The following is a 14,526-nucleotide window of genomic DNA, read 5'->3' on the forward strand; positions in this document are numbered from 1 at the left end:
ATTCAAAGGCTTCTTGCCTTGGAACAGGAAGGTTTGGTTGAGTTAAGCATATGATAGCCCTTTTCTCCATTAATTTGTCTAATCCTCCTTTAAAGCCATAAAACAGTGGCCAGTGCCCCACATTGTGGCTGTGAATGCCATACATTTTAATATCATGGAATAATAAAAGAAGAAGTATTCAAGGCAGCATATGGTCTTGCAGAATAAAACAACAAGACTTAAAAAAAAATCTGGAAGAATGTTTTACCTTTATAGTAGCTTCAAGATTATTCCTAATTGCTGTTATTAAAGCTTGTATTTCTGCAGAAAATGCAGATAATCATTGTGATGAATAAAATCACTATGTAGCCTGTGGGTTTTTTATTTTATTAAAAAGATTAGGTAAAGACAATGTCAGAATCCTTTGTATTAGCTATAAGAGCTGTTGTTTAGACTAGGGCTCCTTTGTCTGCCATGAATATTTTACATTTAAATTAGAAATCTGCAAAGTTGAGGTGGAGGGATTACTGTGTATGAGAGATGAATAAGGAGCCGCATTATAGCCTTTGCAGTAAGGAGGATAAGTACCACAGTTCATCTGACATAAGAGATGGATTACAGTGAATCTGAAGTGGAAGAAGGTTTATTTAGGAATTATTAGCAATGGTTTGCATTTATGTAATCTATTAGTATAACACAAAGAGAGTTATGTGATCCAGCAGAAGGGGGAGTTTATTTCTAGATTTATCAGAGAGATTTCCTATTTACAATGCAGCTCAGAACCTTATATATGCAAGGCACATGCTATTTCCATCTCCTTTTTTTGTAAAAAAATGAAACAAAAGAATTCAACATGGGAGAGAAACAAAATTGCAACTGAATCTTCCTTTGGCTTTTCCATACCCATATATAATCTGTGTGCTTACAGAAAGTATGCACATACCTCAATTGCACACTGTGCTAAATCACCAGTGCTTGCTAGAAGTTGATATTTTCCCTTTAGGGTAGTTCAAGATATAAAGCATGTGTCTCAGAGCATCTAAGCATTGTATTATCACATATTTTTAATCTTTAAAAAAGCTGCTTCGAGTACCAGGAACTGTCACTTGTGCACTAATAAACTAATATAAAAGAGAGATGAGTAAACCATTATGAGAAATGCTTGGCATTTTTGTGTACCAAAGAGCCTTTTGGTGACCTCAGTGGAAGAAAATATCCTAAGTAGACATTTATTAGGCCAGGCCAGAAGGAGTGGTTTTGTTTTCTAGATCTGAAATGCCTACATTTGAGATTAGATTCTGATTTTGTTTTGTTTTTTACATTAAAGTGTAAGTTTCAAGAAAATGTCAACCTATAGAATCCTCACAATTCCTAAGTCATGCTTTTCAAAGCCTAAGCTAGTCTTCTTATTGATGTAGAGACCGAAGGGATAGTCCTTCATAGCCCCATCCCCAAAATGTCAGTGCATTAATTGGCCAACTGTGCTAGAGATATAGATCTCTAGCAGCTATCATTCTCTCCTGTTTCTCCCATGAGATTCTTATCAGATCACTTGAGAAAATGTAGTGGGAGAGGGCTGAGCTGGATTGGAGACATGGCATGAGGGAAGGGCAGCTTTATTCTTATGCCACAGCCACAATCCTAGTGAGAATCACACACCCCTTTCAATGTCAGCTATTCACAATAGGAAAGGCCATGGCTTAGTTGTGGGGTGTCTGCTTTGCATGGAGGTCCCAGGTTCACTCCCCAGCATCTCCAGGTTAGGGCTGAAGGAAACCCCTGGAGAGCCACCACCAGTCATCATAGACAATACCAAGCTAGAAGGACCAATGGTCTGACTCAGTAGAAGACTGTTTTCCATGTTCCTATTCCCCTGGTAGTGTGGAGCATCAGCTGCTATTCCATTTGTGCCTTATAGCCAAAGACCAGTGATACAGGAGAACTTGGAGATGCTCACCTGGAAGCTTCCGTAGGTTGGCCCCATCTAGTTTCATTTCAGTAGGACCCTGTAGGGTACTCGAGGCTTGAAGAACCCAAGAAGCTAAAACTGTCTCTGGTGAAGGTTTGCTTAAAAGGCTCCTCATGAGGTCAGAGGAACATTGCCCAGCTGTGAGTGTGAAGGCCACTCCCTGCAAGACCCTTTCCACCTGGTCTAGAGGGCTGGGCCCAGATTCACCAGCCCTACTGAAGAGGCTCCTCATGAGGCTGGAGGAACATCACCCGGCTGTTGTTTTATTGATTGATTGATTTATTATGCTGTAAACCGCTTTGAGATGTTTATTAAAAATATAAAGCGGTATAGGGGGAAAATACACTTTTCAGAATCTGAATGGGCCAGCTCATTCCAGCTCATTGGCAGAAGGCAAACTACAGTAAAACAAAAGTTGTAGTTCTACTTCCATTTGCTTTGATATTTTGTTTGGAGGCGGAACTTTTATTGCTGGGCAAAATTAATTGTTTTCACGATTCCGTAAGTTGGCCAGCAATGCTATTTTGTCTTTTTCCTTTACAAGAATTTAAATCATTGTTGCAATATAAAGGGGTTTTGGTGAGCACCGAGCATGAAGGACACTTCACAAAACTGAATTATTTTCTTTATAACTTGGGATCAGAACCAAAGGGAATGGTAAACCCTTCAATAAATTAACTCGCGCTGTGTCGGCAACAGGCTTTTCCTTGCCAAAGAAAACAGCTTGAGGCAGCTAGAAGGTAAGGCTTTGAGTGGCTGGTGAAGGTTTTAGGAAACAGACATAGAATTGGGGGGGGGAGCAGTGTCCTTGATTTATCTGTCTGTATTAGCTAGAAGGAGAGTTGCTGTGAGTGATGCCAGCCTGAATAAATTCAAGGCTTCCTTGGCCAGGTAATCTGCCTCAGAAGACTGCCCTTATCGTAGGGGGTTCAGACAAAGTCCCCACCCTTCCCACGCCGCCCATCATTGTGCACATGTTTGCAGCATGTGAAAAGTAGAGATTGACTCAAGGACAAAAATCTATGTCAGGCTAAAGTTTCTTCCATCTCATTTCCATGCTGGGTTTTTAATGATCGTATCCTTGAAAAGCTACTCCCCCCCAAAAAAATTGACACACAAAAATAATAAAAAGGTGGGTGGGCTTGTGAACAATTCTGAGGTGCTCTGAGGGCTGCTGGGCTGTCATTTTTGTTGCTTTTAAAAAGTAAATTCAGCCACCAAAAATCGGTGTAGCCAGTCTTGCTGGGAGCAACGGGTCTTAATTACATCCTGTCACATATATATTTTGGGTGCATTTTATGTCTTTTGTGCTCAGTTTCCCCCTTGGAGTCTGCAAAGTAAGTAAAATGTGTAAAAAGAACCCTGAGAGCATGTGTCATCAATGCACATCTCTCCCAGCAGAACTTCCTACACTGGTTTTATAGTGCGTAGCAGCAAGACCCATTTGCACTAGCTAGCTGCTCCTAGGTGGCAGGAATCGCTTTTTAGAGAAGACCGACAGATAACCCTCAGACCACCTTGTGTGCCATTTTGTAAGAGAGCAGGAGTCCAGCAGTGCATAGATTCTCATGCTCTGATCTCCACATGGTTCCGGGCAGATCACATCAGGTGTGTCCTCTTTGGAAATACGACTTGCCAACAGTTTCTGAACTCTGTTAAATGTGAAAAAGAAAATGGACAGTGGCCATTTCTCAGTTGTATGTTTTATATGCAGTGCCACTTTTCCATTTGGCTTAATGTACAGTATGCAAAACAAAATGGTAAGCTTGCTTGTAGAAACACCCCGAGAATGTTCCACAGTGTTATCTGCACACACTTTGCTAGTACAGAAGCATAGAGTTCCCCACCATATTTATTAAGGTGAGGGGAAAGCAGTTACATTTTGTTGCTCTGTGGTGTTTCTTAATAGGCAGTCTGCTGTCGTCTTTGTTACAGCTTTAGTCTGCTAAGCTGTCAGAATTTCTTTCCCCAAAATGGCCAGGGAGGCCTTCCTCATACATGCCCAAAAAAACTGAAAGCAAAGAACTTGCCAGTGTTTTTAATTTCTTTTTCATGCTTTGGGTAGAGTGAGACAGTAAAACGGTTTTCACTTCAAAGTGTCATGAATATGATAATCTATGGAAAGAGCACAAAGCAGATGTTGTGCAGTGGAAGTCTAGGCATGTCTTACTCAGGAGTAAGCCCTGCTGGTTTCCATGGGATTTACTCCCAAGCAAGTGTGTGTAGAATTACAGCCTAAGTTAAGCACATAAGGTACTGAAGGAATCCCTGATGGATTCAAGTCTCTTCTGTTTAGAGAAGACGTTATTGTCTATTAAGTGACAGTCTGCCAGATGTTCACCAAGTAGCACAGTAATCTGTTGAAATCTTCATTGTGTCCCCCCCCCATCCAACACTCCCTACTTCCCACAACAGAGGTATATCATTCATTTTGGCATCCTTGCTAATCAAGCATTTGGTTTGACACACAGTATGGTGTTTAACTCCCCTTTTTTTGTGTGTGATGAATATTACATAGCCAGAAGACCAGACCAGTTGGTCTTTTAGAACATGAAATGATGTTGTACTGTAGCAAAGACTAATCCCTCAAATCTTCTTGTTTCAAAGCTGACAAATAAATCAGATCAAGATCATTGAGTGAAGTCTAAACAAGAAGGAATGGTGTTGCCTTTAACAGATGAGCAAATGATGTGATGTTGCAGAGAGTGATGTTATCCAAGCCAAAACTTTGAGGCAGATTTGGGTGGTCCCTGTTCAAGCAAAACGTTCGTGGAATGTTGAAGGCAGAAAGTATTTTTTTAAAAAAGATGAACAAAATTTCTCAAGGGGAATGAAGGCTACACTCCCTGTTGTTTAGCTACAAGAGGATTAGATGTGTGAGGAACGTCTCCCCCCTCCCATGATACTTCATTAATCTTGTCAATATTCTTCTTACTTCCTTTGGAATCCCTACAGATGCACTGCTACCAAAATACAACACACAAACACTGATGTTCAGTCAAACTGCTTATGGCTTCTTCACTTGCACAGAGCCCTCCTATTTTTGCCTAGGATTGCTTTTTATAACAGCGGTGGAGAAAAAGTAGTGCTCCGAGTGTTGCCAGACATTGGTCATGCTGGCCGGGGCTGCTGGGAATTTGAGCCCAACAAATCATGAGTATCACAGGTTCATCACTTCTGCTTCACACAGAACACAAAAGCAAAACCTTATAAGTGATCCATGCATTGAACTGTTCAAATTAAGTCTTGGTAAATCCACGGGTGGTGTTTTAAATAATGAAATGAGCCTTTGTTCTAACCAAGTGTGCAAAAGACATGTATTTCATAAAATCATATAATGATGATGTGACTATTTCTGTGTTGTGAAGTGCCCAGAGATCTATGGATGAAAGGCAGTACAGGCAACTCCCAATTTAGGTGCATCCGAATGACACTCCAAACATGGAAGCGGCCACAAAATATCATAAAGACATCATGGAAATGAGCAGAAGGGGGGGGGGTGGAGTGGGCTTATGTGTGCAGGAGTCCGGCATGGAACCCCCACACAAAATGAGGGTTGCCTGTATACAAATTTAACAAATTGCATGACATTAAGAATAACATTAAAGGTAAAGGGACCCCTGACCATTAGGTCCAGTCGTGGCCGACTCTGGGGTTAAGGCGCTCATCTCGCTTTATTGGCTGAGGGAGCCAGCGTACAGCTTCTGGGTCATGTGACCAGCATGACTAAGCCGCTTCTGGTGAACCAGAGCAGCGCACGGAAATGCTGCTTACCTTCCCGCCGGAGCGGTACCTATTTATCTACTTGCACTTTGACGTGCTTTCGAACTGCTAGGTTGGCAGGAGCTAGGACCGAGCAAAAGGAGCTCACCCCGTTGTGGGTAGGAACTGCCTACCTTCTGATCAGCAAGTCCTAGGCTCTGTGGTTTAACCCACAGCGCCACCCGGGTCCCACAAAAATAACATTAAGGCAGTTATTATGAGGTCTGGAAAAAAAATGGGTTTGGATTCAGCTAAGCTACAATACAAGTGGAAGACAGTGCTAGGGCTCCCACTAGTTAAATGGGACTTCGCCTCTTTTCTCTTTCCTCTTCCCATGCTCCCTGCGCCTCTCCAGATTTGCTCTGGAGGGTTAGGAGAAAAACATATAAGGGGAGCAGAGGGAAAACATTTTGTCTGGCAAGCAGAAATGATTGTCATGACAGAAAGATCAGAAGAACATGGTGTTGAATTCCTCCCCAAATCGTTACAAAACTCAGTGCTATTTTTCTAGAAAAAGAGGTGCCAGAACTCACCACAAACACCTCCCTTGCTCTCATAGAAAGGCAACTGAGTTCTGGCAAGTTCCAACTGAAAGAAAGCCCTGACAAAAGCCATATTCTTAAAAGCTGGCTGCTGCTTTGAATTTTAATCTTAAATATATCTGAGACTTGACTAAGTGCTGTACTGATGCTCACTCAATATTTGATTAACGTCATGAGAAGGAAAGAGTGGGCCCTGTTTGTGGACCCTGTCCTTGCATCATTGCTGCCCACACCACTGTGGGGCAGGGGAAGTCTGAAATGGAGAACCCATTGCACACATATAGGCTCCTTGTGGAATTTTGAACTATGCACAATCCGGTTTCTAAACCGAGTGGGGAGCTTGCATATGTGGAGTAGGCTCCCACTTAAGACTTCCCCTCCAATGAATGGACTGGGTTTAGGGGGCAGAGCCAGGGAAAACACCATGGCAAGGTCCGTGAGGACAGCCCTCCTCTTACCTTTATGCAGTCGTAATCCCGTGATTACTAAAAGGGCTAGTGAGACACTCTAAAGTCCTGTAATCTTGGAAGCAGAGGAAATGTTTTGCCAGGTTACTAAATACCTGCAAGTGCATTAGTTTTGCAAATATCTAGTCAGGATAAGGTACATGTATTCATCATTAAGTAATGAATTACTAGTATTATTATCTGAGAGAATTAGTATGAACTGGTCATATTACCTTCCTCAAACATGGCCAGTGTTTCTTCCATTAAAAAAAGGCTACAGTAATTTGAAAATGAAGATATCAGGCGCCTGCTTCTCTTAGGAAAGCAGCCTCTTTTCTAGTTCATAATATGCTCAATTGGCTTTAGATTGATCTGTGAATAAATTATAATCGAAACAGGCTTATTCACCTTAAAGCTTTGCTGGCTTAAGGTTTCATTGTTGATTCATTATGTTGTCAGTTCTCTATTGGCAGTCTAATGCTTTTTATATCTAGATAGAAACAGTTCTACTGGTAGATACTGTTATCTTTAAATGAGTAGGATTTAGCTTATCCAGTGAGAACAAATTCATCAATGATGAATCCCTGGAGAAATACTGAAACAAAAATCACATGGTTGCAGGAGATTTGTACACTTCATCAGTTACAAGGTTGCTTTTGGAAGCTGAGTGCCAGAGATTTACTTTTGGATAAAAAGGGGAGGCAAGAGAAAAGCCCCCACACTGAAACCAAAGGGACAGGGAGTTCTGCCACATTTCACACTGGGATATGTTGCCTTCCTACAAATTATTCTGATCTGTACTGTCTATATCAGGGTCAGACTGCCAGTTCTATTCAAACCCCAGCATCAGGATCCAGCACTGGGTCATCTTCAAGGCCACCCCAAGGCACATTGTTGCTTCAAGTGAAGGACAATGTGTGTTTCTTTCCCTTCCTCTTGCAATCCGAAGAAGAGCTCAGATGAAGTACTGAAAGGACAGCTCCATCAGGATACAGCTCGTCCCATTTCTCTGCCCAACCCTTAAAGATATACAATAGTCTTCCTCAAAGAAAGTCACAGGTCCAAGAATGCAGACCTTATGTGGGCAAAATGCACAGCTCAACAAACAGTTCTCCTGGATATGTCAAATAGGATCAGGGATGTTGGAAGAGAGATAGGTATCCCAGATACATTTCCTTTGGGGTGACTTCTTTGGGGTCAATATGGGGTGTGGAATATGTGGCTGATCATAGAGAATTTTTCACTTTAAAGTGGGATTATATGATCTTCAGGTGGTAATCTCACCATATGGTTGTTCTGATGGAAATGAACGTAATGTGAATAGAGGATCCAGCTAAACAGTTCCACTAGTGCAATGACATTTCCCGGCCTTTTCCTCTAACTGCATGCTTCTTGCATGCCCTGTAAATCTGCTCTGGGACATTGGAACAGTGCCCACACCTGTTCCCCCTGCACACATATTCTTCTTCTATTATTATTATTATTATTATTATTATTATTATTATTATTATTATTATTTTATTCTCATCTGACTGGGTTGCCCCAGCCACCCTGGATGGCTTCCAGCAAATAAAAATATCAAACATCATCCAGATGTCCTCTAAAAGTCGGATAGTTGTTTATTTCCTTGACATCTGATGGGAGGGCATTCCACAGGGTGGGCATGACTACCAAGAAGGCCCTCTGCCTGGTTCCCTGTAGCCTCACTTCTCGCAGTGAGGGAACCACCAGAAGGCCCTTGGAGCTGGATCTTAGCATCTGGGCTGAACAATGGGGGTGGAGACGCTCATTCAGGTATTCTCTTGAATGCATGAAGAGGGCTCCTGAAGTATGTGATGTGGTACCATTGCATAGAACATTGTCCTGCCTATGCTACACTTTCTTAGCTGCTGGTAACTCTACTTGGAGATACCAGAGATTGAGCCTGAGGCCTTCTACATGCAAAGCATATGCTGTGTCATGAGTTATGGTCCTCCTCCTTAGGTGGATGATCACAATGACCTTCATGGGTTGCAAGGAACTTTAATGGATTGGTGGTGTAGAGTCATTATCTGTAGGTACTGGCGTGCTTAGAAATTGGAGCCGGCGTTTATAGGTTTCTGGCTGGAAGTGGAGTATTTTGGAGCTTAGTATTCTTTCCCTTTGCTGCATTATATGAAAGAAGCCCAGAGGCTAAAGATTAAGAAGCTCAATGAGGTCAAATAGTGAAATGAATAAAATTAGCACTTTCCAGAGTTTGCTTGGAACTGGCTGCCATTATAGTAACCGATCCAATATCCCTTTAAGCGCCATGTCAAAATAATCTCAGAGCATGCTTTATAAAGTTAGCTAGCAAATCCATTAGCTGGAAGGAGAAACTGATGTAAAGCATTAAGCAAATGGAGGTTTCTCACCCAAGTTCTATGAATCTTTAGTGCATAATATTCCCTGCACCATAATAATAAACATAGAGTGAATTTCATTTATTTTAATGAGTGATGTGTATTTTTATATAGCAGGACCCTAGCGATACATACCCCAAAGAAATGCAGTAACTGAGGGACAGATTATCCCACTACCAAACTTTCCAATTTTTGTTGTTGTCCATACATTGCAGTCTTTATCCATGGTTGATTGGTTTATTTGTTATGCATCATGACTAGTGATGCCACTAAAACTCCTATCAAAAATTTTCTTGGGGGAATTGTGGCTAACTGGCTAAGAACCAAAAGGATATAAATGCACACACAACCTAGCACAATTTTTACTATTTTAAAAAATCTTTTTAAAACAAGTTTTCATAGATTGATGAATATATGTTTTAATTGGATAAATATGCATGTGGCAATTTTAAAATGAAGAAGGTGGATAGCCTCCCGAAGCATGGGAGAAGGGCAAGAAAGATAGATTCGGCATTCAAATCATTGATCATGTCTGTCAAATGTGGAATGAAGTCATTTGCTCTCACTGGGGCCACTGTTTTCTATACAACAGTAATGGCATACTTTCTATTTCTTTTAGAAACTTCCTAGTTTTGGCCCCTACCTTGAGCAGCGCAAGAAGATAATAGCTGAGTCCAAAGTGAACATGATGGAACAGAGCACCCTGGTTTCCCAGCTTGAGAGAAAACATCTTGTTCCTAAAAAGCCCATCCCAGCTGTGAAAGTAAGTAGCATCACAGAATGTGGGCCTCTTGTACAAAGTGTCGTGGTTCAGTGGTGTGAGTTTGGGATGGTTTGTGGTTGTCATATGCACGGGAACAGTGACAGAAGAAAACTAAATCCTACAAGCCTTTAGGAGGTGCAACGCCAGCCTTATGTGAGGGTGTTTATTTTTAGAAAAAGAGAATGTATGTGTGTGTGTGTTAAATAAGGACAGGGGAACCTGCAGATGTCCAACTCTCCTTAGCCTCAGCTAGCATGTCCAGTAGTCAGGGATGATGGGAACTGTAGTGCAGTAATATCTGAAGAGCCACAGGTTTCCCAGCCTGATTTAAATGGCCGGCGCACAATTTCTGTTCTCATCCTGAGGTAACGTTCTTAACCCGAGGTACTACTTCCAGGTTAGTGGAGTCTGTAACCCAAAGTGTTTGTAACCCGAGATACCACTGTACACCGTTTTACCTTATGTGCCTTCTGCTTTTTGTCCGTCAAGATGATACAAAAGACCAGATTATTCTGGGATGAGTGAGATCACCTTGGGGTAGTTTGGTGATACATACAGGATCCAGATTCTTGTCTGTTAGTAAGCATCCCATATTCTGAAGTAGCAGGTGAGTGTCATAGGCAAAAGTGGGGCCAGCCTTTTTCACGCTGAATACATTGATGGGAAGGGACTTGTGAACAACACAGCTAACTGCAAGCTGTATGCTCTCAATTTTGAGGGTACCCAAGCCCCAATCAGATATTTCACTCATATGCAATGCATTTTTCAGCCAGAGTGCACCAGGTACTCTGGACTGGTGCTCCCCCTGTCTGCTTCTTGCCTTTACATACTTCTTAGAAGCCCAGAACAAGCATTTTAAGTCAAAATGGAAGCTGGCCAAAGTGTTCTTTTGTTTTTTAGATCTATGACTCCACCTAGCTCCTGGCTACTCCTAGCCATGATTGGTCAAGCTATGGGGCGTGGTCAATTCATATTTCCTTTTCTTCAGTCCATCTCCCATGTAGCAGTGGTGGGCTTTAAGCTTTCCAGCCCTTCCGAATTGCCCTAGCCATCCGCCTGAATCTAAGAGAATGAGGGAGGCTGGGGCACATTTATTTGGCCTGCACCAGAACCAGGGGCGACCCCCAAACCAGCTAGGGAGACAGCTTGCAGTAGTTTTAGCACCCTCTGCAGGCAGTGAACACAGTTGTTGTCAAACTGGCATCTGTTCAGGGCTGCCCCAAGTTGTCCTGTAACTTACTATAACAACTTCATGGCAAGTTCCAGCACCTATTTTTTTTTGGGGGGGGGGCACTGCCCATATGTGATTAACAGTTGTAGGTGGGGCGGAGAAATAAGGCATGACCAAGGCAGGTGGCGCTGTGGGTTAAACCACTGAGCCTAGGATTTGCTGATCAGAAGGTTGGCGGTTCAAATCCCCGCGACGGGGTGAGCTCCCGTTGCTCGGTCCCTCCTCCTGCCAACCTAGCAGTTCGAAAGCACATCAAGTGCAAGTAGATAAACAGGTACCGCTCCGGCGGGAAGGTAAACGGAGTTTCTGTGCGCTGCTCTGGTTCGCCAGAAGCGGCTTAGTCATGCTGGCCACATGACCCGGAAGCGGTACATTAGCTCCCTCAGCCAATAAAGCGAGATGAGCGGCGCAACCCCAGAGTCAGTCACAACTGGATCTAATTGTCAGGGGTCCCTTTACCTTTACCTTTAAGGTTCACAATCACAGTGGGAGCCTTTGAGTACTCAACAGGGTTCTCCTCTGCAGACGTACCTCCATGTGTGAATGATGGAGGTGAGGCTGCTAGAGATACTACAGAGGTCCTGGTGGGACTGGTCCCCTCTCCTGGCTTCTACAGTTGTTAATCCTATGAGGGTGAAATGCCTGTGAATGGTGTTATAGCCTCATGTATGTCTGGACTCCTTCTCTTTCCCATGGCTTACATTTTGGCAGTGTTTCTCAACCTGTGGGTCCCCAGATGTTGTTGGACTACAACTCCCATCATTCCTAGCCAGCATGACCAGTGGTCATGGATGATGGGAGTTGTAGTCCAAAAACATCTGGGGACCCACAGGTTGAGAACCACTGCATTAAGGGAATGTACCCTCCAGATGTTGTCAGACTACAACTCCCATAAGCCCCAGACAGCATGACAGAAGGGGTTGATGGCAGCTGGAATCCAACCTCATCATCTGAAAGGCACCACACTGGTTTACCCTTGACTTACATCATACTGATAGTTCAAACAGCTCTATTCTGATATTGTTCTGACTGCAAGCCTTCTCTCTGTGTACATGGAAACACCCAGCAAATATCGTTGTTTGTTTATTTTGAAAGAGGCTTGAAGCTTTCAAAGACTTCTTTCACCTTAGGGGTTTTACTAGGTTTTTTTTTATTTTCGGGGAAAATATTGATGTAATTGTCAGAGAGAAGAACACCTGCAGTTTCAATGAGGGCTAACTTTGCCACGACAGATGAAACAAGAACAAATACTGGAGAGGTGTGAAAGGGCAGGCAGTGTTTGGGGGTGGAGAGACTAGAAATATATCAGGCATTTTGGTAGGAAAGGAGAGAACGTACTAGAAATATATAAAATATATATACCACAATCTGAACAGGGCACTGATACTGATCTAGGCCCTGAAATGATGAAAAGGGGGGGGGGATGAGATCGGCAAAGTAATTGCAGATATTGCAATAATCATATAATGACCAAGTCAAAATCCTAGAACAAATCCATATGAACCCTAGAACCGCAGGTAAAAAATAGTAAAAAAAAAAAAACCACTCAGAATTGAAGCTCTGCAGTGGGAATAGGGGTCTCCTAGCAACTCTGCACCCTTAAAAAACTTCTCTGGGAGAAGCTATGCGTGTTTGAAGTGGTGTGGTACTGCTTTGAATGTATAGTGCAGGTGGGACCTTAGGCACTTTGACATGATATATGTTGGCAACAGCCGACTTCACTGGACTAGTAATTGAAATTGCCAAGTGCAAAAAGAAAAATGAATTTTTTAAAAATACTATGCTTCCGTTAGGAATTCTTGCAAATTCAAATTTCAAATTCTGCCACACAGCATCCTGTTGGAGACCTCCCAGGCTAATTTGCAGACTGGAAAGTAGTTATCCACTGCCTTTTGCACTTCCTGAATATTCCAATACAGTTCTTAGTGCCTTCATCCAGCCCCAAACCACCTCCATGGTTTGGAGTGCCTTTGATTCAATCAATCAATAATTCAATCAATCAATAAAGTTTAGCAATTCACAACTGGAGATAAAATATATTTAGAGATGTTTTCTGAAGGAAAATACAGATACTTTTAAAAATACTTAAATATGAATTTTCACACATTAAAAAAAATAAAGTCTCTTATTAATTCAGACATGGGACTGATGAGCACATGCAAAGGTGGCACAAATTCAAAGACTAATTCACCCATTCCTAGCTTCACTACAGTGGTCCAGTGTTTAATGAGAGGCTGCAGAACTGGAATGTATTAGCAGGTTTAAATCCATTCCTCAGCACCTTGATCTCCCCAAACCTCCATTGTTTTCTCCTCATCCCTGTCATCACCTGTCAGCTTAATGTGTTATGTCCCCACCACCACCACCACTTTCTCTCAAGGTATTTCCCTGACTAGGAGATTGCTACTAGGCAACACTTCGTGTAACTAGCACTAGAACACACAGAACATTGATGATATTCCCAGCTGAGCGTAAGCAGCCCGTAAGTGCCTCCCACAACTCCTCTCAGTTCGCAATCCGTGTACAATAAACACTTTAGCCAGCAATAAGCTCTCTCCGTTGGGGTGTTCTTCGTCAGCGAGTGTCATATTATTTTCTTAGTATCTGATTTCCTCATGACATCCAGAGGATACTTGTGGCTTCTTATTTTCTTAAGCTCCTTTTATCTGTATGCACCCTCCAAATACTCTTCCCTCCCCATATTTCTCATTTATTTTCCCTTTTTCTTACTAGATCTTGTGAGCTTTTCTCATCACTTCATTTCCCCCTTCTCTTTAGGGCCAGTGTTACCTGTTTAATAATATTGCCATTCCAGCTGCAATACGATTGTTTTTACCTCATAGCTCCTTCCCACTACTGGCTTCTTTGTGAAGATTATCCTGTTTGTTGGTTAAAGCCTTTGACCTGACTTTCTTCATCTTAGTGAACACAGTATGGTGTGGCCTTTACAAGTCTAGCAGAGGTGGTTTTAGGGTAGTGTGGTTTAAGGGTAGTGCCCCTGCAGACAGCACCACAACAATGCTGTAGAATGGATCGTGGCTCATTCTGCCTAATGGTAGTACTAACCCTGAGCTCCAAGTTTCCCCCAAACACATTTGGAATAGCTTATTAGATTGCTTCTGTTTTTAATTTCCTTTTCCTAATTATATCCTGGACTCATTAAATCTACACCAACTGAAGACTAGTGCAATGAACAGGACCGCACGTGCATATAAATGACTTAATCGAATATGATTGGTAGGATCTAATGTAACCACTTTGTTATGGCTATTTTCTTACAACTTTATCACTGAAGCTTTTCTGCATCTGCATGTTCTCTCAGATGACTGAAATTCCTTGGCCTTTCCACAGAGTAGGATGTTACTCCTCAGAAGAAATACACCCCCTTTTCCTCCATTTTGGCAACTTAGCTCCCATCTATCTTCCCTCCCATCAGACATTTATTCCCTCCCC

The 14,526-nt window shown here is 42.4% G+C and overlaps 2 protein-coding genes across 7 annotated transcripts in view; one reads left to right on the plus strand and one right to left on the minus strand.

The window, feature by feature from the left end:
- DPYD (dihydropyrimidine dehydrogenase) overlaps positions 1–14,526 on the plus strand; it is a 537,474-nt gene that overhangs the window by 507,430 nt on the left and 15,518 nt on the right. For all 3 annotated transcript variants that reach the window (XM_081193976.1, XM_081193978.1, XM_081193977.1), the window contains one exon: positions 9,699–9,842. In XM_081193976.1, coding sequence (XP_081050102.1) covers positions 9,699–9,842 — 144 coding nt within the window. The remainder of the gene's footprint in view (positions 1–9,698; positions 9,843–14,526) is intronic.
- LOC308586924 (uncharacterized protein) overlaps positions 1–14,526 on the minus strand; it is a 61,552-nt gene that overhangs the window by 25,297 nt on the left and 21,729 nt on the right. The window contains exons 8-9 of one of the 4 annotated variants that reach the window (XR_014008126.1): positions 6,711–6,803; positions 1,647–3,600 (exon numbers count right to left, since the gene is read on the minus strand). The exons of 1 other annotated variant lie outside the window; for it this stretch is intronic. The gene's annotated coding sequence lies outside the window, so the exon portion shown is untranslated. Of the gene's footprint in view, positions 1–1,646; positions 3,601–6,710; positions 6,804–12,435; positions 12,472–14,526 lie in introns of those variants that run through there. 2 more of the 4 variants (XM_081194135.1, XM_081194134.1) reach the window with 2 other exon arrangements.

Source organism: Podarcis bocagei (genome assembly GCF_964188305.1).
Source record: "Podarcis bocagei genome assembly, chromosome: 5".
Classification (NCBI taxonomy): domain Eukaryota; kingdom Metazoa; phylum Chordata; class Lepidosauria; order Squamata; family Lacertidae; genus Podarcis; species Podarcis bocagei.